Source organism: Eschscholzia californica, unplaced genomic scaffold (genome assembly GCF_041429995.1).
Source record: "Eschscholzia californica isolate CP2 unplaced genomic scaffold, dmEscCali1.0.p SCAF_2, whole genome shotgun sequence".
NCBI lineage: Eukaryota > Viridiplantae > Streptophyta > Magnoliopsida > Ranunculales > Papaveraceae > Eschscholzia > Eschscholzia californica.
In genome coordinates, this window is record NW_028238309.1 from 2,074,007 (window position 1) to 2,094,185 (window position 20,179).

Here is a 20,179-nt window from a genome sequence, read left to right on the forward strand (position 1 = left end):
AAAGCTCAGAATAAATGTGTGTTCGAAGGTATCACCTATGTAGTTATTCCATTATTAAAGCGGCGACTACTATGTGGAATGATTTCTCATTGATTCACGCAAATATAAACTCGAGTAGTGGAGTTCAGTATGAATTACAGGAGAAAATGCAAGATTGGGTACCACCACCATTGGAGAAGATAAAATTTAATTTTGATGCTTCATTCAAGGGGGGGAAAGCGACTTTAGCTGCTGTGTGTAGGAATGGGTGTGGTGAGTTCATCATGGCTCGAACAAAAGTAACAACTGCTTCCTCGGCTTTGGAAGCGGAGGCCAAAGCTGCGTGCCTAGCCACTTTCATGGCAAAGGATCTTTATCAGTATGCTTGTATCATTGAAGGAGATGCTCAAATGGTGATTCATGCTTGTCATAAAGGAGAAGAAGAAGTCCCATGGAAGATAAGAACTATTGTAGCTGAGATTCTGAAGGAGAGTTCCAACATTTTAGATTGTTCTTTTGTCCATTGTGTCCGAAAGGCGAATCAAGTAGCGCACCTGTTAGCGCAGTCTATTTCCAATTTTGAGGTGGAATTTACCGAGGAGATGTTACATACTTCGAGTGCATTGTAAGGCCATTAGCTATTGATAAAGCGAGTAGTGCTCATGAAGTTGATTCTTAATACAGCAAGGCAGAAGCCTATTTTCACCAAAAAAAAACAAGTCGCTAAGTAAGGAAACAATTCATACCTTGAAGGTTGATGTGGCGTTAAATGCCACATTTGTATCACTTAACTTGGATGGATTAGTTCGTTTCGGGTTTTATTTCTAATTATTTATGTGTTTTTCTTAGTAAGGTGTCTTATTTGGAGTTTGACGGTTAATTCAGAATAAAACAAAGCATTTATCACATTTTCTTCTCATGTGGAAGAGACAGGAAGGAAAGAGAACCAGGGGTATTTTGGTCATTTTGGAAAAATCAGATGTTAATTGGAAAGTGGAGTCAATGGTGAGTCTGACGACGAAAGCGGAAATCGAATCGGACAAGAAAGTATGGAAGAAAGAAGTTGAGGGATAATTTAGTTTATTCTGAACATTAGACAAGTTAGAGACAAATTTGAAGGCACCCCTTGGTTTGTCAAAAAGCCCAGAAGTCCCAAAGCCCAAGAATTGAAAGAAGAATAAAAAAGAGGAGTTTTACAGGCACCCTTTAAACTAGTCAAGATGGTCTTAAGGGTTACACTAAGTCAAGGGGTTTAGTCTTTTGGGGTTTTGATTAAAAACAAAAGAGAAAGTTTAGTGGCAGACAATTGGGTGGTCCAGTTGGTCAGAAGTCAAGAAAAAAAAACCCAAGGAAAAACAGACCTAAAATTAAATGGTCCAACAAACAATTGGGTGGTGCCGTTGGTCACAAGTCAAGACCATCCGTGTAGTGCCCCACGGTCTACTATGCCTGAGAGGTTGTGAGTTTAGTTCGATTTTCACCCCTCTCGTATGTATATACGGGGAGCTGAGGGAGAGACCTAGTATTCGGGCGAATGAGCATTAGAAATATCATCAATTAGATATCAGCAGAAAGATCAAACAAAAGATACTACTTATCTACCAACAGAGAAACATCTCATTTCATTACATTCAATTTCATAGACTTCACTTCCAACCTTTACTGTTTACATGGTTCATCTCCAAGATCATTTTAGACAGACATATAGAGGTGGATTGCATTTTTTGAACAATACTATTAAACAGGTCCAAGATAATCACCTTCCAAGCTGCCCAAAATCTGAAACTCCCTATCAGTTTAGATCCATTTTGTGCCTAGAACCATAAACCGAATCTCGACATCCTTCTCTATCTTCGAGAGCTTATCATTCAAGAAGATCGGGTTTTCACCTGGGACATGGTGATAATCTGCCATCTTCTGAGCTGCAAGATATACCTTCTCGATGGGTCCACAAGTAAGGAAAACCCCTTGCTTCATGATCTTGTGAACGATACCCTTTTAAGATCTCTCCCTTGAAAGGTTTGAAGGTGATGCAGTTAAAGAGTACAGGGAATAGCACGTCACCTGAGTCTTGCCTCACTTTCCCCTCGCCTATGCTCGTCAAGGTAGTCGGAGCAACAAAATAGCCGTGATCGTGGTTAGCTTTGCGGTTCGTGAAGTCTTCGAGTAGACGAATGATGATGGCTCTTTGAAGAAGAAGACTCTTGCCATCTAGCTGCTCGGGGGGCAATCACAACATTCCAGGGCATTTCCACCTTGAGATACATAGTTGTTAAACCTATTCATAAGAGAAAATGGGTTAGATCTATGAACTTCTTCACCATTCAAGTAGAAGCAAATTATCAAATAGTTATTGAACTCGGACTGTCGTTCCACATATAAGCTTCAAGTACCATATATTGTATGTATATGAGGCAAATCAGGACACATATAGTAGATGCATGATTATTTACTTCGGAAAGGTGAACGAATATAGAAAATACCATCGGTGACGACGAAATAAGAAAAGTATCTTGGCAATGATATTCATCTGCTCGAGAAAAATAAGAACACTAGCAGGAAGCAAATATGACACTGAAATCAACTTTCGTTTCACCAAAGATGGACTAGTTTCCGGCTTTCCGAAGCGTGACGTCTAATTGATTCCATGATTCTAAAGAGTAAAGACAGTCTTGATTAATGACGAGTTACCGGCCGACACGCAACATAACCCATGACTAGGAAAGGGTGAGAAACTATAGTCTAACTAGTGAATAGCAGTATGGTAAGTGCATTAATATCAACCCTAAGTTTCATCAACTAGGTCATGTTAACGTATACATTACTAAGATCTAACATAAACATTTCTAGGTTAATTTCTGTTTATATACTGTGAACAAGGAGAGTTATTAATCATGCTAGAAGTAAACTTTGAATAATTGAATAAACTATGAACAGGAGTTATTATCATACAGAAAACTAAAGAATCAAAACTCCGAATTGATTCATACCCACATCAAGAAATTGGGACAAGAGAAATGGGTCTCTACAAATTTTGGAATTAGAGTTTACTTGCTATCAAATGCATTTAGAAATTAAGTCCATAACCCTAGAAGTGAACTATGAAAAGAAGACAACAATCATAATATTAAACCCTAGATTGATTTAAGGCAATTGGGTCGGAAGACAAAACCCAAATCAGATGAGTCAAAAATAAAAAGAACCCAAAGGGATTTGAACAAATTAAAAACAATATGTAAACCTAATAGGGTGTTAGAAGCTTGGAAAAGGGTAAGAGTAACACATGCAAGGAAATCAGCACGAAACAAATGTATAGAGTGAGAAAGAGGGTTAGAGAGAGAAAAATTGGTCGTCGTCTTCTGTTCTTTGCTTTTTCTTTTACAGTCATGATAAATCTAAGGCCCAAAAAAGGAGCCCAAATACAAAATCCAACCCAATAGGGAATATTATCTTAAAAAAAACCCAAAAAGTGATTTTACCTCTCTATCCCTCCAAAAGAAATGCTTACCTCTCCTGTCCCTCACTCATTTCCCACCCAAAAAAGCCAACCAGCCTCTCTCCTTTCCCACCTGACTTGATATGACCCAAGAGACATGCCGGCCTTTCTCTCTTCTCTCTCGGTCTCCGCGCTCTCTCTCCTCATTCAAACCCAAAATTGATTAGACAAAACCCTCTCCATCTCTCTCTCTGAAAATTTTGAAACGATTCCTCTCAATCTCTCCTCTCATTCAAAGCTGCCTCTCCGTCTCTCTCTATCTCTTTTTCAAGCGAAACAACCACAACCATTAACGCCTCTTTGATTCAAATCGTTAACGGCGAATCTCTCTCAATCAAACCTATTTAAGCAACCGGATCTACACATTTCTCTCTCTATTTCGCTCTCGATTTCTCTCTCAACAAATCTAGTGTTTCTCTCTCGATTTCTCTCTCTTTCAAACACAGGTACGTCTCTGTTCTTCATCTAAATCTTGTTACTCTCTCTGTTTTTCGTAAATTTTTAGGATTGTTAAAACATTTTTGTGGTTTCTTCTTTCAGATATTTGTTTGTTGGTAATATTTTAGGGTTGTTGGTACAGTTTTAGGGGTGTTCGAAAATTTGGGGGTGTTTTCAAACAATTAGGGTTTATTATTACAAGTTCAGTAGTCTGATCTTGAGTTTTTGAGAAAACATTTTGGGTTGTTTTTCAAAAAAGTTTTAGGGTTAAGTTGCTCTACAGTTTGTGATAAAACATTTTGGTCGTTGTTTTGTGATTTCGGAAGCATTTCGGAGCAGACAGAGAGCCAAGTTGCTGGGTCAAGTGAGTAAATGCTCACGCAATTCTTTACTTCCTATCTCTGTTCTTGGTCTCGCATTTCGTATAATGTTTGGGCATGATTTTTAGTGTGTTGCCATTCTGTAAAATGTTGCTTAACTTGTTCCTACCCTTATTCCTAGGGTTCTGTTAAAAGTTATGAAAACCATTAGCATCAGCTTATTGTCTGTACACATTGCAAGATGATCCGCCATTTTTGGCATTGTTTCCGCATTTAGAGTAGTGTTCGAACATTTTGATGAATGCTTTAACACACAGGTACGACTATGTCCTTCCTCAAAATCTTCTTCCCATCTCTGATCTTGGTCAAGTTTTAGGATTTTTGGTGGTGAAATTATGAGTTTGTTTTGACATTTTGGGTTGTTTTCAAAAAAAATTAGGGTTTCGTTTCACACCTTTAGTACTTTGATTCTGATTTTTCGGGTTTAACTTGCTCTTAAGTTGTTGTTCTTCGTGATTATTGAAAACATTTTGGTTTGTGATAAAACATTTATGGATTTTGTTTTTGATTTCGGAATCATGCATCTTCACAGAAGGTAATTTTGGGGTTTATGGTTCTTCATCAAGTTTTTAGGTTAGGTTTGTTGATGAAATTATGGGTTTGTTGTTACAGTTTGGGTTGTGATTAGCAAATTAGGTTTCTGTGGAGACATTTAGTACTTTGTTTTCGATTTTTGGTTGTTTGTCTTTGTTGATGAAATGAATGGTTTGTTTTAGAATTCTAGGTTCTGTTAAAGAAATTAGGGTTATGTTGAGACATTTTGGGTTCTGTTCTTGGTAAATATTAGAGACATTTTATTTTTTTATAAAAAATTTGGTTGGTTGATGCATTTGGGGGTTTTTACCCCATGAAACTTGATATGATGTAACATTTTGGGTTGTGTAGAAATATTTTTGGTTTGTTTCAAACATGTGGGGGTATCTTACAAACATTTCAATTTGTGCAGAAAACATATAAAAGGTAGTGAAGAGCCAACCACCGCTGGGCCTAGTAAAAAAAGGCAAGAAAATGATGAATGTGACATCTTCACAGACAAAGGTATGATATTCTTTAAATATTTCAAACCATTTTTAAGCATTTTACATAATTTCGAGACATTTTGGAGTTTGTCCTCTCAGTATTGTTTGTGGTCTCGCATTTCGTATAATGTTTTGGCATAATTGCGAGTGTGTTGTCATTCTGTAAAATGTTGTTTCACTTATTCCTACTCTTATTCTTAGGGTTTTGTGAAAAGTTCTGAAACCATTGGCATCAGCTTACAATGTTGTAGCATTTGTAGTCGTGTTGGAACATTTTGCTGAATGATCTAACATATCTATTACTGTGTGGAGGCTCAACGTACAGAGTCAAGGGAACAAAAGAAGAAAAATTATTTAAATTACAAATGTAATTTGAAAGCAGTTTAGAAGGTAGCAAGGGACAATTTGGAAGCATTTGTAGTCCAGTTTTTGTTCTCTGGAATGTTGATGAAATGAATGGATTGTTTTAATAATTTGGGTTATGTTGAGACATTTAGTACTTTGTTTATGATTTTTGGGAGTTTTACTTGATTATTACAGTGATGTTATTGGTCAATGTGACAGACAATTTGGTTTATGTTTTAACATTTAGTGGGGTGTTGATGGATTTTGTGGTTATTAATGAGTAAAAATTGATATGTTTTTGATATTTTGGGTTGTGTAGAAATATTTTGTGCAAAACATTTAAAAAAGAGAAGCAGCAGCAGCAAGACAATAGGATGTACAAAAAGCTAGCTCTAGAAAGAGGGCTAGTGAAGAGACAACAACTGCAGGGCCTAGTAAAAAAGGCAAAAAAATATTAAAGGTGACTGAATCACAGAAACCTAAGATGCATTCCTAAACATTTTGCATAATGTTTAAGAATGCATACGAAATGACATAAGGTTCTGTGAAAAAAGATAAAATTTGGGGAAAACAGTGGCATCAGATTTTTGAAATGTCCTCTCATTATTGATTGTGGTCTAGCATTACGTATAATGTTTTCGCGTTATTGGTAGTGTCCCGACAATTTGCAAAATGATCTCGCATTATTGACAGTGTTCTAACATTGTAAATAATGTTTAGGGGTGCAAGGTAATAACAACAGTTGTTTCTCAAACAATTCAAATAATGTTAGAGCATTATCGGTAATGTTGGAACATTTGCAAGAATGTTTAAGAATTGCAGAAGTTTTTCCTTAAGCATTATGTATAATGTAGCATGCAAGTTACCTAATCTTCATCCATTTCTGAATATATTCGGAAATGTTACACAACGACGGAATATGTCCGTTTCAAAATCAAAAGTTCTCTCATCAGCGAAGAAGTGTAGGTATTTTAAATTGAATTCTGCTTTCCAATTTAACAAATGTTTGGACACTGCTTAAAATGCTTAGAAAACGTTAGACTGATCTAAACATCTTTAATACAAAATTGTGGTGAACATTTTGAAAAATGTTCACGCATCCTTTAAAATGTTAATACAAATTGTAAAGTGTTTTTAACAAAACGAGAACCAGTTGCTACTGTTAACATAACTGTACGGAATAGTGTTAACACATCCCGTAAAATGTTTAGACAAACTGTAAAGTGTTGCTTTCAAAACGAGAAATGGTTGCTAATATTAACAAATCTGTACGGAACAACAATGAAAACACCATGAAAATACCCTAAAACCAAGAACAACCTCACCAATGGAGCTTCAAATAAGTAGATCTACAAATATATATATATTTAACTCTCTACAAAACTATGAAAACACCATGAAAACATCCTAAAACCAGATTTGAAGTTTTTTTAACCTCCATTAAAGAAGATGATGATTGAAGATAAAAGATGATGAAAATTGCTCAAACGAAGAAGATGATGAAGGTCGCTCAAACGAAAAAGATGATGACTGAAGATGATGATTGAAGATGATTGAAAATAAAGGAAGATAATGAATGTTCTTGAAGAGGGTTTAGGTTATTGTAGAGAGAGAAATCTGGAAAAAAAAAATTAGAGAGAGAAAGAGGTAATGAAGAGGGTTGAAGAATGATGACTGTAGAGAGATGAAGATGATGATTGATGAAGATGATGACTGTAGAGAGATGAAGATGATGATTGAAGAAGATGATGACTGTAGAGAGATGAAGATGATGATTGAAGAAGATGATGGTCGGTGAGGCTCTGTTTTAATATGGTAGAGAGAGAAAGTGAAAACAGATTATGGAGAGAGAAAGATATTTGATTTCTGGAAGAGAGATATTTTGGAGAGAGAAAGATATGGTTTCTTATAAAGAGGGAGAGTTGTTGGATATATATAGGAGGGCAAAAGAGGGATTAGAAGAAAATATTAGGTCTTAGAGATACGAGTTGGGTCCGGATTGAGCATAGGGATGTGTATTTGGGTTTGATTTGAGATATTAGTTGATTTTTGGGTTTTGGGTGGGTTAATAATCCCTATTGGGTTTCTTTTTGTATTTGGGCCCAAAATTTGGGCCTTTCATCAAAAAATTCCTTTTTTTTTCTTTGTTAAGGATTTTTCTTTTACAGTCAGTCAGTCGTTAAACTGAAATTGGTCGTCGTATTCTCCGGTACCACTACTACTAGTTTGGGCTTTCGTGTCAAATGGACTTGTATTAGGGGAGCGTTTGGTTACGAGTTAAGCTCTACCCCAAATTGTTCCAACTAATGGCCCACTGGATATTTCATTTAGGCAATGACTTCTTAGGTTATAGGCAAGCCTATGGTTAACGGCAATGTGGTTTACAGAGAGAAGAGAAGAAGAAGTGAGAAAGAAAAAAAGAAAAAGAAAATTTCTAGTTAAGGTTGCCATCCGGAATTGCTAGCCGGGACGACTTATGGCCGATGAAGATGATGAGATCGCGAGATGGAGAGAGAAAAAGAAGAAGAGGGTAAGAATTACCCTAAGCTTATTCATGTGGAATTGACCAAACCAAGATTGCAACTTACCTTGTCTTTAACAATTTTAGGCATCACTGTAAAATTCCCTCTTTACAAACATAAACTTACTAGACCTAAACTGAAACCCGTCTATCTATAGTTAAAAAATCAATCAAGAGAATTGACTCCAAGTAAAAACAGTTGATTTCGTGTTACTATACAAGATAATTTGACTCGTAATCTTTTCTAGCATAATAGCATTGCTCTTTCATTTCTTATAACAAATAACTCAAACCCAACATTTAATTAATAACTTCTATTCAAAGGTTGTAAACCTCACCCATGGATTAAGCCCTTCACACTTGTGTCTCAATATTTGATTGCTTTTCAAAGTTCAATGAAATCAACAAACCTTCAAAAATCAAACAATTGGCAGATAAAAATAAATTAGTATTTATATATTTTGATTCCTCTCCTACTTGTTGAAATATAATAGATTTGGTTTAGAATGAGGAGGGCCAAGATGAAAGAAAAAGGAAACCTAAAACCCCGATTATATGTGCACAAGGGTATCTATATATCCCGAGCCGCACCTATAAACATATCATATTACTTCAAGAAACACATAGGTTACAGCCTCAATCATCTCTTTCTGCTTCAACATGATTTATTAGGTAACAAACGGACTCCATGTCTCTAAACATTTATTGCAGATATTCTGGTAATAATGTCACATAAGCTGCTCTAAGAATGATATTGCATAATGAGTTGTTGGATTAACTTGACTTCGCTTGCCGTTTCATGTTTCTGTAAGAGGTTGAAAATAAGGATGGTTCAATGCATCATCAACGCCCAAACGATCCTCCTGCATCAAAGTACTTGTGGTATTTGAGTTAATCCAGTGAATCAAAACGAAAATATATGAAAGAGCTATATAACTTCTATTCGAAAGGTGAAAAAAAAAGGAATACCTTAATATATGAACAATTATGTAATTTTTACTTATCACTTCGTTGAAAAGTATTTGAAATTCATTCAATCGTGGAACAGGATACTAAAAAGGGTTTAGCCGAATGAATGTTTTATCAGTGAACCATAGCCAAAGTAGTTATGTTTCTTTATCTAAACATCAAACAGACTCATTAATATCAAAACTGACACATTACTCATTCATACTGATTGCTAGTCCTCAATGAACAGCTTAACTCTCACAATCACTGCATATGTTGCTCAGTCGTCTAACTACATTTCAGTCAGAAAAAATCTAGATGAACGAACCATCACAAAGCAAAGGTTCAAGTCATAACGACACCTTCGCTGATACACAATGCCTTATACTCTTCTCTTCTATTCAGCTCTTTTAATTTTATTCATGTGTGGGATTGTTAGTTGTGTTTAAATAAAATATGATATTTAGTTTTATTGTGAAATAAAATGAGCTAAAGTGAGCTTACTTTTTGGAGGGAACTTTTTATCCACAAACAAACAAAATACTTTTTGTACTTACAACACTTATAGAATAAAGTAGAGAGCACTTTAATCTTACTTCCTAATATAGAAATGGAAACTTTAAACTATATGTTTTGTCCCACATCTTTCAAAGAGAAAAACAAACTTGTGTTTACAAGGAGAAAGTTGGGTGTAATGCTCTCCGGAGGAGAGGAACCATCACTTTTTAGAGGCACCCTTACCTTAGGCACACCAATATTTCTCACTTGCACAGACCCGCGGGGCGGGTCACCGACCGACCTAGTCTCGGTCTTGGTCTTGCTCTTGGACTTGGTCGTCTACCAGAGAAATGCCTTATTTCTCTGACCTTATTTCTTTGACCTTTTCCTCCCACTACTGGCTAGTGGAAATAGTCCAAGTACGTGTGTACTGGCTAATTTTTATCCACCGTTGGACCGAAACGACCTGAAATCGTCAGATCAGGTTTCCCCACTCTATAAATAGGGAAAACTCCCATGTTGTGTTTGTTATCAGGGAAATAATTCCATGGAAATAAAAGAGTTCCATGGGAAGTCTTCCGCGGAATTTATTCTGTGGAAATAAGAATTTTTTCGTTTAATAGTCATTTATTATTCCATGGAATTACGAAATCTGTTATTTGGTTGACAACTAACTCCTACGAATATAATATTCAATTAAGAGTTTTTATTTTATCCTTATGGAGTCAAAAATGACATTTTTTTTTTCATGTTAGCAAAATTATATTTTCATCTTTATGCTTTCTAAATTACATTTTTACCCTTATGTTTCAAAATTATTTTTAATGTCATTTTGACAACATAAGGGTAAGATGTCAATTTGATATTATAAAAGGGTAAAAATGTAATTTTTGTGTCATTTTAACAACTTTGTAAACATGTCATTTGATAAGAAGGGCAAAAATGTCATTTGCCTAATGTACAAGTAAAAGTTTATTTTGCTAAATTTTATGGGTAAAATGTCATTTAAAACATATATGGAGATAAATATTATATTTCAATTATCCGAATATATTAAAATATTTTTATTTTGATTTTTGACTTTCCACGGAAACTAATTCTTAGGGTAGAGTAAGGAATTATATTTCGTATCAAACAGTGGAAATACCTAATTCCATGAAAATTCTTTTATTTCCATGGAAATAGGAGATATCAAACACACCCCCAGAGGAAAAATACACAGAAAACAAATCGTCTTTTATCTCTCTCATAGCTATTACTCTTCTCTCTGTTACAGTTTTGTCAAGATCAGGAGATAAGAATTGAAGTTTGCTTCTTCAATTTCTGATAAGGATTAGTTGAATCCTAGGGGACTACGTTCATAAACTGCAAAAGCAATACCAGAATCGACGGTAGCAGGGGCGTTTAAAGTCTTCAGGAAAGCGAGTCTAACTGTTTTAGAAAAGCTCCGATTGGTTCACTTACTGTTTTAGAAAAGCTCTGCGAAAAAGATAAGTTGTCTTCTTTAACTTGTTATTTTATTGCTCAATTAATTTCTGATTTTATTAGTTGGCTTTTAATACTATTTTGATAACATGACAATTGGGCAAAATTCACATCCTCCGCAGATTTCACAATTTCTTGGGAACCTTCACTGGAACAATTTAACTTTTTGTCTAGGTTTTGCACGCTGCAGTGCCCTAAACTGAATGAAGGTTGATAGTTTCAGACAACAGCGCAACCTTGTGTAGCGTCCTTATTCATATATTGATTCAAATCCTTCAAAAAAAACTAAAGGTGTCAAGTGGACCGGGCTCCCAGTTTCTGGGCCGAGGCCGGCTGGTCCCTCCACTAGATGAAACAGCCATAAGCTACTAGATTCTCTGGCCTTAGCACTGCATACGCTTGTCTACCATAAAAGAAAAATAGAAACTGATATAGTATAGGTCTGTTGGAGAGCAACTTAACAGAAATAAGGTGATTACAAGTATCAAAATCTAACCCCAGTTTTAGAGGATCTCTGTTCTTCACTTGATTCAAGAAATATTCTTCAGAGCACTTCCACGAAGCTGGTCTGCCACTCTTGATTCCAAAAGATACCAATTTATACATCGCACGCCCTTGGGACTATTTCTTGAAGTTTAAATTAATAACATCGAGAACTATTTCCCATTACATACTTGTTACAAAAATCTTCATGCTAGGTGTAGTCTATGGATGTGCCTACATGACTTAAATAATGAAAATGGTTCTTACTTTTTTTTTTTTGTTGAACTAAAATGGTTCTTACTTGATCCTTTGATCCTTTGCATCTCTATTGTGATGACGTTTTGACGAAGTCCCGGGAATCAAGATACACATTTCCATGAACGATCTTAATCCGACACCATAACAAATGAAAACTATGAGTTTCCATCAGAAACAGTTTATCAGGAGGCGGATCCTGCACTTGTGCAGACTAGCATGTTCTTTAATGGAAACCATGTGATGGCTTCAGTTTCAGTATATTAGCTGGGTGAACTCCTTTCAGTGTCCAGAAATTGAGAAGTTTTCAATGCGGTTAACCTAAGAACCTAAAACAGTAACATATTCGTTTATTCTTAAAAATTAGTTCACAAGGACACGAGGTGAGCCTAATATAAGCTCTAGCATTACAACACCAACACTCCACATATCAGACCTACAAAAAGAGAATTAAGTTGTGACGGTAAGAGAAACGTACCAACAAGTGAATGCATAAGATACCATAAAAGTGAAACGAACTGTTTACATTTTATATGGCAAGCTAAATTGACTACAATAATAATTTTTCATATTCAAATTACAATATAACGCTCTTAACAGTCGATGAGAAAAGCTTTGACATACTTAAGTGTTATGTTTCTGGGCTCCTGGAACCATCTGGCATTAAGTAGAGCTTCTGGAGCAGTATACTCGTGTGTCTGTTCAAGTCTGAAAGTGGAAGAAAGAAAACAAAAAAAGCCATAAGACAATGAGATTAAACACAACCACTAAAGACTTAATTACTTCATTATAGAAGGCCAAAACAAAGTCGAAAAAAAAAGCCATAACACAATGAGATTAAACACAACCACTAAAGACTTAATTACTTCATTATGCGAAAACTTATATGGCAATTGGTATGCCCGTCAACAGATTGTCTTAGGAAAGAATGGCCTACTGGGAGTATTGTGCAAAACCTTGCAATTACCAAAGGTTTGTAAGCAAAAGAAATTTATCATTTTTCATGCAAAAACTGCATGTCTTCAGCTCACTCAATTGTGTAAAAAGTCAACATGGCTTCAGCAGTTCAGCCTACTGGGAGTATTGTGCTCAAACTAGACCGAGTGACTAGCCTAGAACGTGAAGAATAAACAATGATTGGTACATGGTACACTTGCCAATTATACCTTCCTATCAATACATTCTGAGGAATCAAAAAAATGTACATACATTTTCATAATTTGGTGCTTATCTCCGGTTGGGACTCCTTTCAGGCATCTTCCTGCTTCCTCCTCTTCAAAGCATATCACCATGTTCTCTATCAAAAGAAACATATAAACAATCTGTTTGGGTTGGAATCAAGGTCAACGTTAAAGATGTAATATGGCATTATGGCCTACGAGAAAATAATGGTCTCTCTCAGTGAGCACCAACCCGGCACGTCCATTACCTCCAGGTTCCACCTGGTCAGATTTTTGTCCAATTAGCAGAGTATATAATAAGCTACAAAAACGAGCCTTGAATAAATATTGGGAACTAAATAACATTTAAGCAGTATTTATGGTATTTTTCTGTGTTAAATGCCGATGGGAACAAAAAATGAAGAACTGTTATCTCACCAGGTTTAATGTCCCTGTGGGTGATGTTGTGGTCATGACAGTACTTGAGAGCCATTAGCTGGAGCACAACAAAACAGATATTAAGTATTAACCAAACATTGTCTTAACAATTTATACTGAACTACAAAAATTAACAGAAGTTACGTGAATGATTGATGACTCTGCCTACTATCACTGTCTTGTTAATTCCACTGAGCTGATTTTGCTAATACGAACAAAAGATATTGCATGGACTTCTAAGCTCATGTCAACAAATTGAAGAATACACAAACATTCAACACAATATAATACGTAAAAGCTTATCCTTTTTCTTTTTCTTAAAAAACTTTCACATCTCAGACAATAAAAGATCAGGTTATATAGACAAATGACAAATACAAATACATAGAACTGAAGAGAAAGAAGTAGAAGGAAGAAAACATACAATTGAAGGTGAAGAATGTTACACGGACATACCAATTGCCGTATAAACAATGTTCCCTTTCTCCACCTGTCTTTAGAAATGTAATGCAATAAGTTTTCGAAGATTACACCACATGAACTACATGATAACAAGAAGATCACATGAACTGCGTAATTCTCTTTTAAGTGGATCTTATTCTGACTGTCACCATCTTGGGAACAATTCCAGTGAAAAGCCAACCAAATATCACCAAATGCTCCGCGTCCAAACCTTCTTTTCAGTACATACCTAATAACAAGAAGATTTAGTAAAAATGAGAACCATTCACAAGAGAATTACATAACGCAACAATGGACCAAACAAAATACAGATAAACATTGGACAGTACAGATCTTCAAAACTCTCTAATGAATTCATATGGGATCTTCGAAGACAAGTAAATGCAATATAGAGCATGAGATGAAAAGTTTACCTTGAGTTAGGTGTTTCATATCCAAATGACTCGGAAGAATTTGAATTATCATTCGTAAAAGGAATGGACTCGAGCAACCCAAGAAAGCTAGCAAAACCTTCAGGATTTATGCATTGACCATTCTCTTCCTTGATATCCATTCCGAAATTGAAGCACAAATTTCTGTCAGTATTCAAATTTATAGGACGACCTGAAAAATATTCAGACAGTCAGCCCAGTTAATACTTAATATACCTTAATGTGTTATATACAGAAACACACACACATACATAGACAAGATTCACAACCATGAGAGGAACTCGACCGCGCTACTCCGCCATTTTGTAGCTAACTAGGTATAACCTATAAGTTATATAAGTAATATCCTCGCTTCGACAGTATGTTTCCTTGAAAGGAAGGTAAGCCGGTAACTGTCTGCCAAATCTCAACAACCGAACAATAGATTTCAGAGATCACTCTCTTGTCCATACCCCATACGTAATGCAGAATTTACACTGTAATTGCATGAAAACAATGAAACCCCTTTTCAAATAAATCTAAGAATCTGACAATCTAGCGAATTCTATAACTTACATCCTTCGTGAGGAACTGGGGCACTTCACTAAGTTAACTAAACATAGCATTTTCTTAGAGTTTGGTTCTACAACTTGTGTTTAGTAAGCTATTGGATAACCCAATTCTATTTTTCTTAGTTTAACTATCTCTTCCTCGACCTCCAAATTCTTCGCATTTAAATTATTAAGATTAAAATATATGGTGCATGCATAAGGTTATTGAAGAGGACATGAGAAAGTATTATACAGGAGCCGGACATAAATACCTCGGCGACATGAACGAATATAATAAAGTTATAATCTATAACGAAATACATAGACCACCAGTAGAAGAGTTTAAGTGGAATCAATAAGAAAGTAAGTTTACTTACTAGAAAATTGTGCAAAGGGCTCAGATAAAGCCTGTGACTGGTGAATAACTTCATCTTCCAACACCTCTTTTTGAGATCCAAATATAGCATCCTTGTTTTCGTTAAGATTCTCAGATAAGTAAAAGCAATCTTGTGTTCCTTCAACCTAAAGCAAGAAGGAAAACAATACAAAATCACGAAACTTTTATTTAGAACTGCCTATATACAATCAAGAATAAAAATCCTAAAAATCTACGTAGAAATATATAATACGGCTTATATTGTTTATTCTATTAAGTGCCCCATGGTTCATATCTACCATCTACATTCTTAAATTTAAACGTGACACGGGTTAGCATACAAAGACTAGTCCCACACAATTCCCAAGCTACGACTACAATTGCAATGCATGTTTTACAGTATTACTATCTCAATTCAAGAAAGAAATAATATAAAAGTTTGATTATTGAAAAGAGGATCGTTCATAATTCTGAGGTTGTGGAGGTTCGCTCAAGAGAAGTCTGCCCTCTGGAGAGGGATCATAGCTGAGAAATATGGCAGTAGACAAGGAGGATGGAAGCACGTCAAGATCAAGGAACCATATGGTTGTGGAGTCTGGAAAGGGATAGTAGCTAAGGGTAAGGAGTTCGAAGAGGTCACTAAATGGAAGTTGGGAGATGGTAGGCTCATTAGTTTCTGGGATGATGTTTGGTGTCTTCAAATCTCCCTTAAGGATCGATTCCCAGCCATCTTTTTCTTAGCAGCCAATAAAGAGGACTCAGTTCATAGCTTTTTCAACTACTCCCTGGGATCTTGGGAGATTAACCTTCGTCGAAACCTTAATGACTGGGAAGTACCCATCTTCTTGGATATGTTAAATGCGTTGGAAAAATGGAAGCCTTCTCCTAAGTATGATGACTCAAGGGTGTGGAGCAATAAAGAAGAGGAGGATTTGTCAGTTAAGCAATGCTATGCTCGGCTAATCAATCTGGAAGATACCCCAGAGGTTACTTTTGACTTCAAAGCATTGTGGAGTAGCGTAATCCCTCCGAGAGTCAGTTTCTTGATGTGGGCCGCAACTTTGGGAAAGCTCCCCACAGTTGATAATATCAAAAAAAAGTGGCATGCACCTGATGAATAGGTGTGGCAGGTGCTCCTTAGAAGTGGAAACCACCAGCCATCTTCTCATCCACTGTACAGAAGCCTTGAAGCTTTGGAATTTCTTTATCGGTTCGGTCCATTTGGCCTGGTGTGTTCCGGCTTCTATTCCCCTAGTGATGGAGCAATGGAAGATGAATCTTGACGACACAAATAACATAATAATGACAAAGAAATTTTATTCACCTTTCTTCAAACAAATTTAGCGCATGGCAACAATTTCAATTAACTCTAAACTGAACGAGTTCACACTTCCCTTGACAGATCTAAGCAAAAAACGTGTGAATGTGACGAAGTAAACAATGCACCTAGATTAGTATATGAGAATAGATGCAGTCGAAGAAACCCAAATGTATTCTCAGGAGTTCTTTTCCCTCGAGGTGATAGTAAAAGTGAAATGATTACAGACATAATAGAACAAGATGGAGCCGCTTCATAGTTAATTATGGAATGACGAACAGAAAGGATTCAAGGTGAAGAAACGAATGAAAATACATCTGCAGTTCTAAGATAAGACCACGGATTGAAATAGGAACATTGAACTCGATGAAATCCAGTATTTTTTTCCCTAAGTATTGCACTTCTACCCACTTTTTTTAGCTCCAGCTGCACATAAGAAATTGACTGTAGCACAAACTAGAAACCTATGCTCACTATTAGGGTTAGAAAAAGAGAAATACTGTTTGGAGCGAAACACTAAGAGCATCTCCAATGCAACACTCAATCTTAGAAACTCTGAGTGCCACTTAGGATTTTTAGAATTTTTTCTTAAAAACCATCTCCAATGCAACACTCTATTTGGATCTCTAAGATGACGTGTCCACCTCATCAATATTTGATTTTCAACCAATAGCAATCGAGTCTTCTATATTTTCTAAAATAACTAATTATTTATTTACAAAAATAACTATGACACATAAGTAAATAAGATAAGTTTCGAGTTTTGCATTGGAGACAAAAAATTTGAGGATCTCTATTGACGCCACCTAGGAGTGAGAATCTCAATTCGAACTTGACACATAGGATGAATAGAGATTTTTTTGAGTTTTGCATTGGAGATGCTCTAAAAGCGAATGAAAAGCGAACCAATGGGAGGGTGCCACCTGTCGTAAACCACGTGATCCTCTGTGTTGTAGACGTATTACACTTAAGTCCACCACTTAACCGTGTTTATACTTAGGTCCCTCATTTAAAATATGATATGGACCGTTGAGGATGCCAACGGTCCAGATTATATGGAAATATACTCAGTCAAACCCAAATTTCTCAAACAGCAACCCTTCTGCAGAAAACATATTGCTACATACAAATAGGAAAGATTTTAATTGCAAATTATAAGCACGAAAGGTAAGTAAAACTTTTCGGAAGGTAAGAAAAATCACATGTTAGTCAAAGATTTCGGCTATACTAACTTCATCCTTCTTACCAATAGCCTGTTAAAAGTTGTCATAACTCGATGAGCATATGCCACTGGAACAAGACCAGAATTAATAGCTTTAGCTACACAGAGGTGACATACAATTAACTCAGTGGACATGGATCTTGACCAAAATTTTCAGGGGTAAACAAGCAAAACACGAGTTCAAACTATTACCATTCTTTTCATCAAAAAAAAAAACTATTACCATTCCAACAGATTGCTCATTTTGTGACAAACGGAACTGCAACTACCTCGAAACTTGTTACTTTGAAATGTCAAACTTCAGACTCGAAAATATTAAAGGAATGATGTTACCTGAATCAGTGATGCTCAGCTTCTGCAGTCGAACTGAGGATGAAATGCTTCCATCTCCGCCGGATGTTTTCTTAAGTGGAGTCCGGGAATAACTACTTCATAAATTTGCATCTTAAGTGAGATAAAATCTCACCATAACTACTTCATAAATTTCATATATACAACTATTCCTATATGAATGTTCTTATTCAAAATGGGTTTTACCTAAATCCTTAAAGAAGTATTGGTACCAAACTTACTACGCAATTTACACCTAAACACGTTGAAAGTTACAAATCAAAATCAAATTATTTGGTTACCATCTTCTTCAGGGCCATTGATGAGAAAAGAACGAAGTTTAATAACTTGAGTAAAAGGGATATAAATCAGCATCACTCTCTAGATTCAAACCTTCATCTTCTCTATAACCCTAAAAATATTAAAACAAAACACCAAAAGCAATTAATTGATTAAACTTCAAATAGAAAAAATGGGTTGTTTTAAAATTTGAAGAAGATGAAGAGATTACTTGTTTAAGAGCATTAACAACAGAATGAGAAGTATTTTGATTGAGACATTCAACTCCAGACCAATCAATGAAGTCAAGTAGATCAACCTGAAATTTAACCAAAACCAATCAATGGGGAAGTAGTATTAGGGGATTTAGAAATTAGGGTTTTAGTTACTACTTACTTGGTTGCTAAGAGGTTTAGTGGCTGATTCAGTAGACATGGCGGAAAACACACGCACAGAGAGAGAGAGAGAGAGATGGAATGGAATTTAGTAGTATACCACCGTAGTGTTTGTTATTGGAGCAGTAGGTGGTGTTTGGCAACGCGGTTTAAAGTTAGAACCATCTTATTGGTTCTAATCGATCGACAAGAAAATTGGAACCGTGATCATCTAACAATCGTTCTTTTTGGTGCAGAAGTGTTAAAAGGCTCGAAAAAGTGGGCCGACCACAGGCGAAATGCGGATGTGGCTGGCTCTAATTGGACGGTCGTCTCTCCAAACAAGGCACATTCAAAGGGAGCCGCTCACATACTTGTTCGAGTGTTTGACTTTATTTTTCGAGTCATTTCTTGATCCAGTTTCTCAGCGGATTGCTTAGCATGGTGGTGGCCGAAATGCTGTTCATCAAAGGATTTCATTGCTGCTTGTTTGGATTCCTCGTGGATTTGTTGCAGAGAACCCTCTGACAGAGGCAAATGCAACTCACCCATCTTTTGACTGTATAAGTTCAAGCACCGTTCGAGAATCCCCTTATTGAAAACCTCCACAAGTGAGCCTGTCGATGGGATCTCTCCTTTGTTTAATGCTTCAAGAATCTGAAATACCAATAAATTAATGTTGGAGAAGAATCACACAAACAACTTGCACAGCGTAAAAGAACAATCCAAACCCCTAAAATCTAAATAGATTAATTGCATTAAGAACTAGAACGGACGAGACACAAAAATGGAACCTGCTCTAAGAAAAGATACGAACTCCTTCCCATTCAGAGGTTTACTCTGCACAATTTTGGACGAATAATAGCAGCAACAAGTTCTTTCAGTTGATCCCTTCTCTTAACATAAATAGGGTCAAGTTCACCATCCTTCATGTCGCAAAGTTTCGTCCGCTGGAGATGAGGCTGTTCAAAAGTTCAAGTCACAGGATAAGCAACTAATTACAACTAACAAGTACATGTGGCAAGCTGAAGGCGGTACTACTGTTACCCATAATTTCCAAGGATTCTCGGATTTGGTTAACCTGATCAATACTTTTGTCACCTGCAATCACAATTGCCATTATCCAATAATGTGTTCAAAAATTGTAAAAACCTATGACTTCGCATCTATATAAGCTAACCGTGAAAATTGGGAACACGTTGAAGAGCTTCATTCACCATCTCTTGAACAGATTTCCCTTCTGTAATATAAAGTCAATATTGCTAATTAAGGAAGGCCTACACTAAAATTCTACTACAAAGTTATACCCGTCGTATTATTCTTACGTAAAAAGTCAGGTGGGATGAGCCACAAAAGCTTGGAAGGTTCAAATGCAACATCTTGTCCCTGCAATATTAATCAAATATTCAGAT

General features: G+C 36.1%; 1 protein-coding gene, 1 long non-coding RNA gene and 1 pseudogene across 2 annotated transcripts in view; 1 reads left to right on the forward strand and 2 right to left on the reverse strand.

Annotated features, from left to right (window-relative positions):
* The window catches only part of LOC147555162 (uncharacterized), a 69,215-nt gene that overhangs the window by 29,937 nt on the left and 19,099 nt on the right, over positions 1-20,179 (forward strand). The window lies entirely within an intron of this gene.
* On the reverse strand, positions 1,574-2,366 carry LOC147555165 (DNA-directed RNA polymerase V subunit 7 pseudogene; annotated as a pseudogene).
* On the reverse strand, positions 12,178-18,196 carry LOC147555166 (putative inactive protein kinase At3g63330). The gene is made up of 9 exons (XM_086661668.1): positions 18,118-18,196; positions 17,809-17,882; positions 15,246-15,390; positions 14,321-14,510; positions 13,902-14,136; positions 13,446-13,503; positions 13,057-13,144; positions 12,472-12,555; positions 12,178-12,283 (listed from the first exon to the last, which is right to left on the reverse strand). The coding sequence occupies exons 2-9, from the start codon at positions 17,830-17,832 to the stop codon at positions 12,211-12,213; spliced, it is 897 nt and encodes a 298-aa protein (XP_086517794.1). The 5' UTR covers positions 17,833-17,882; positions 18,118-18,196; the 3' UTR covers positions 12,178-12,210.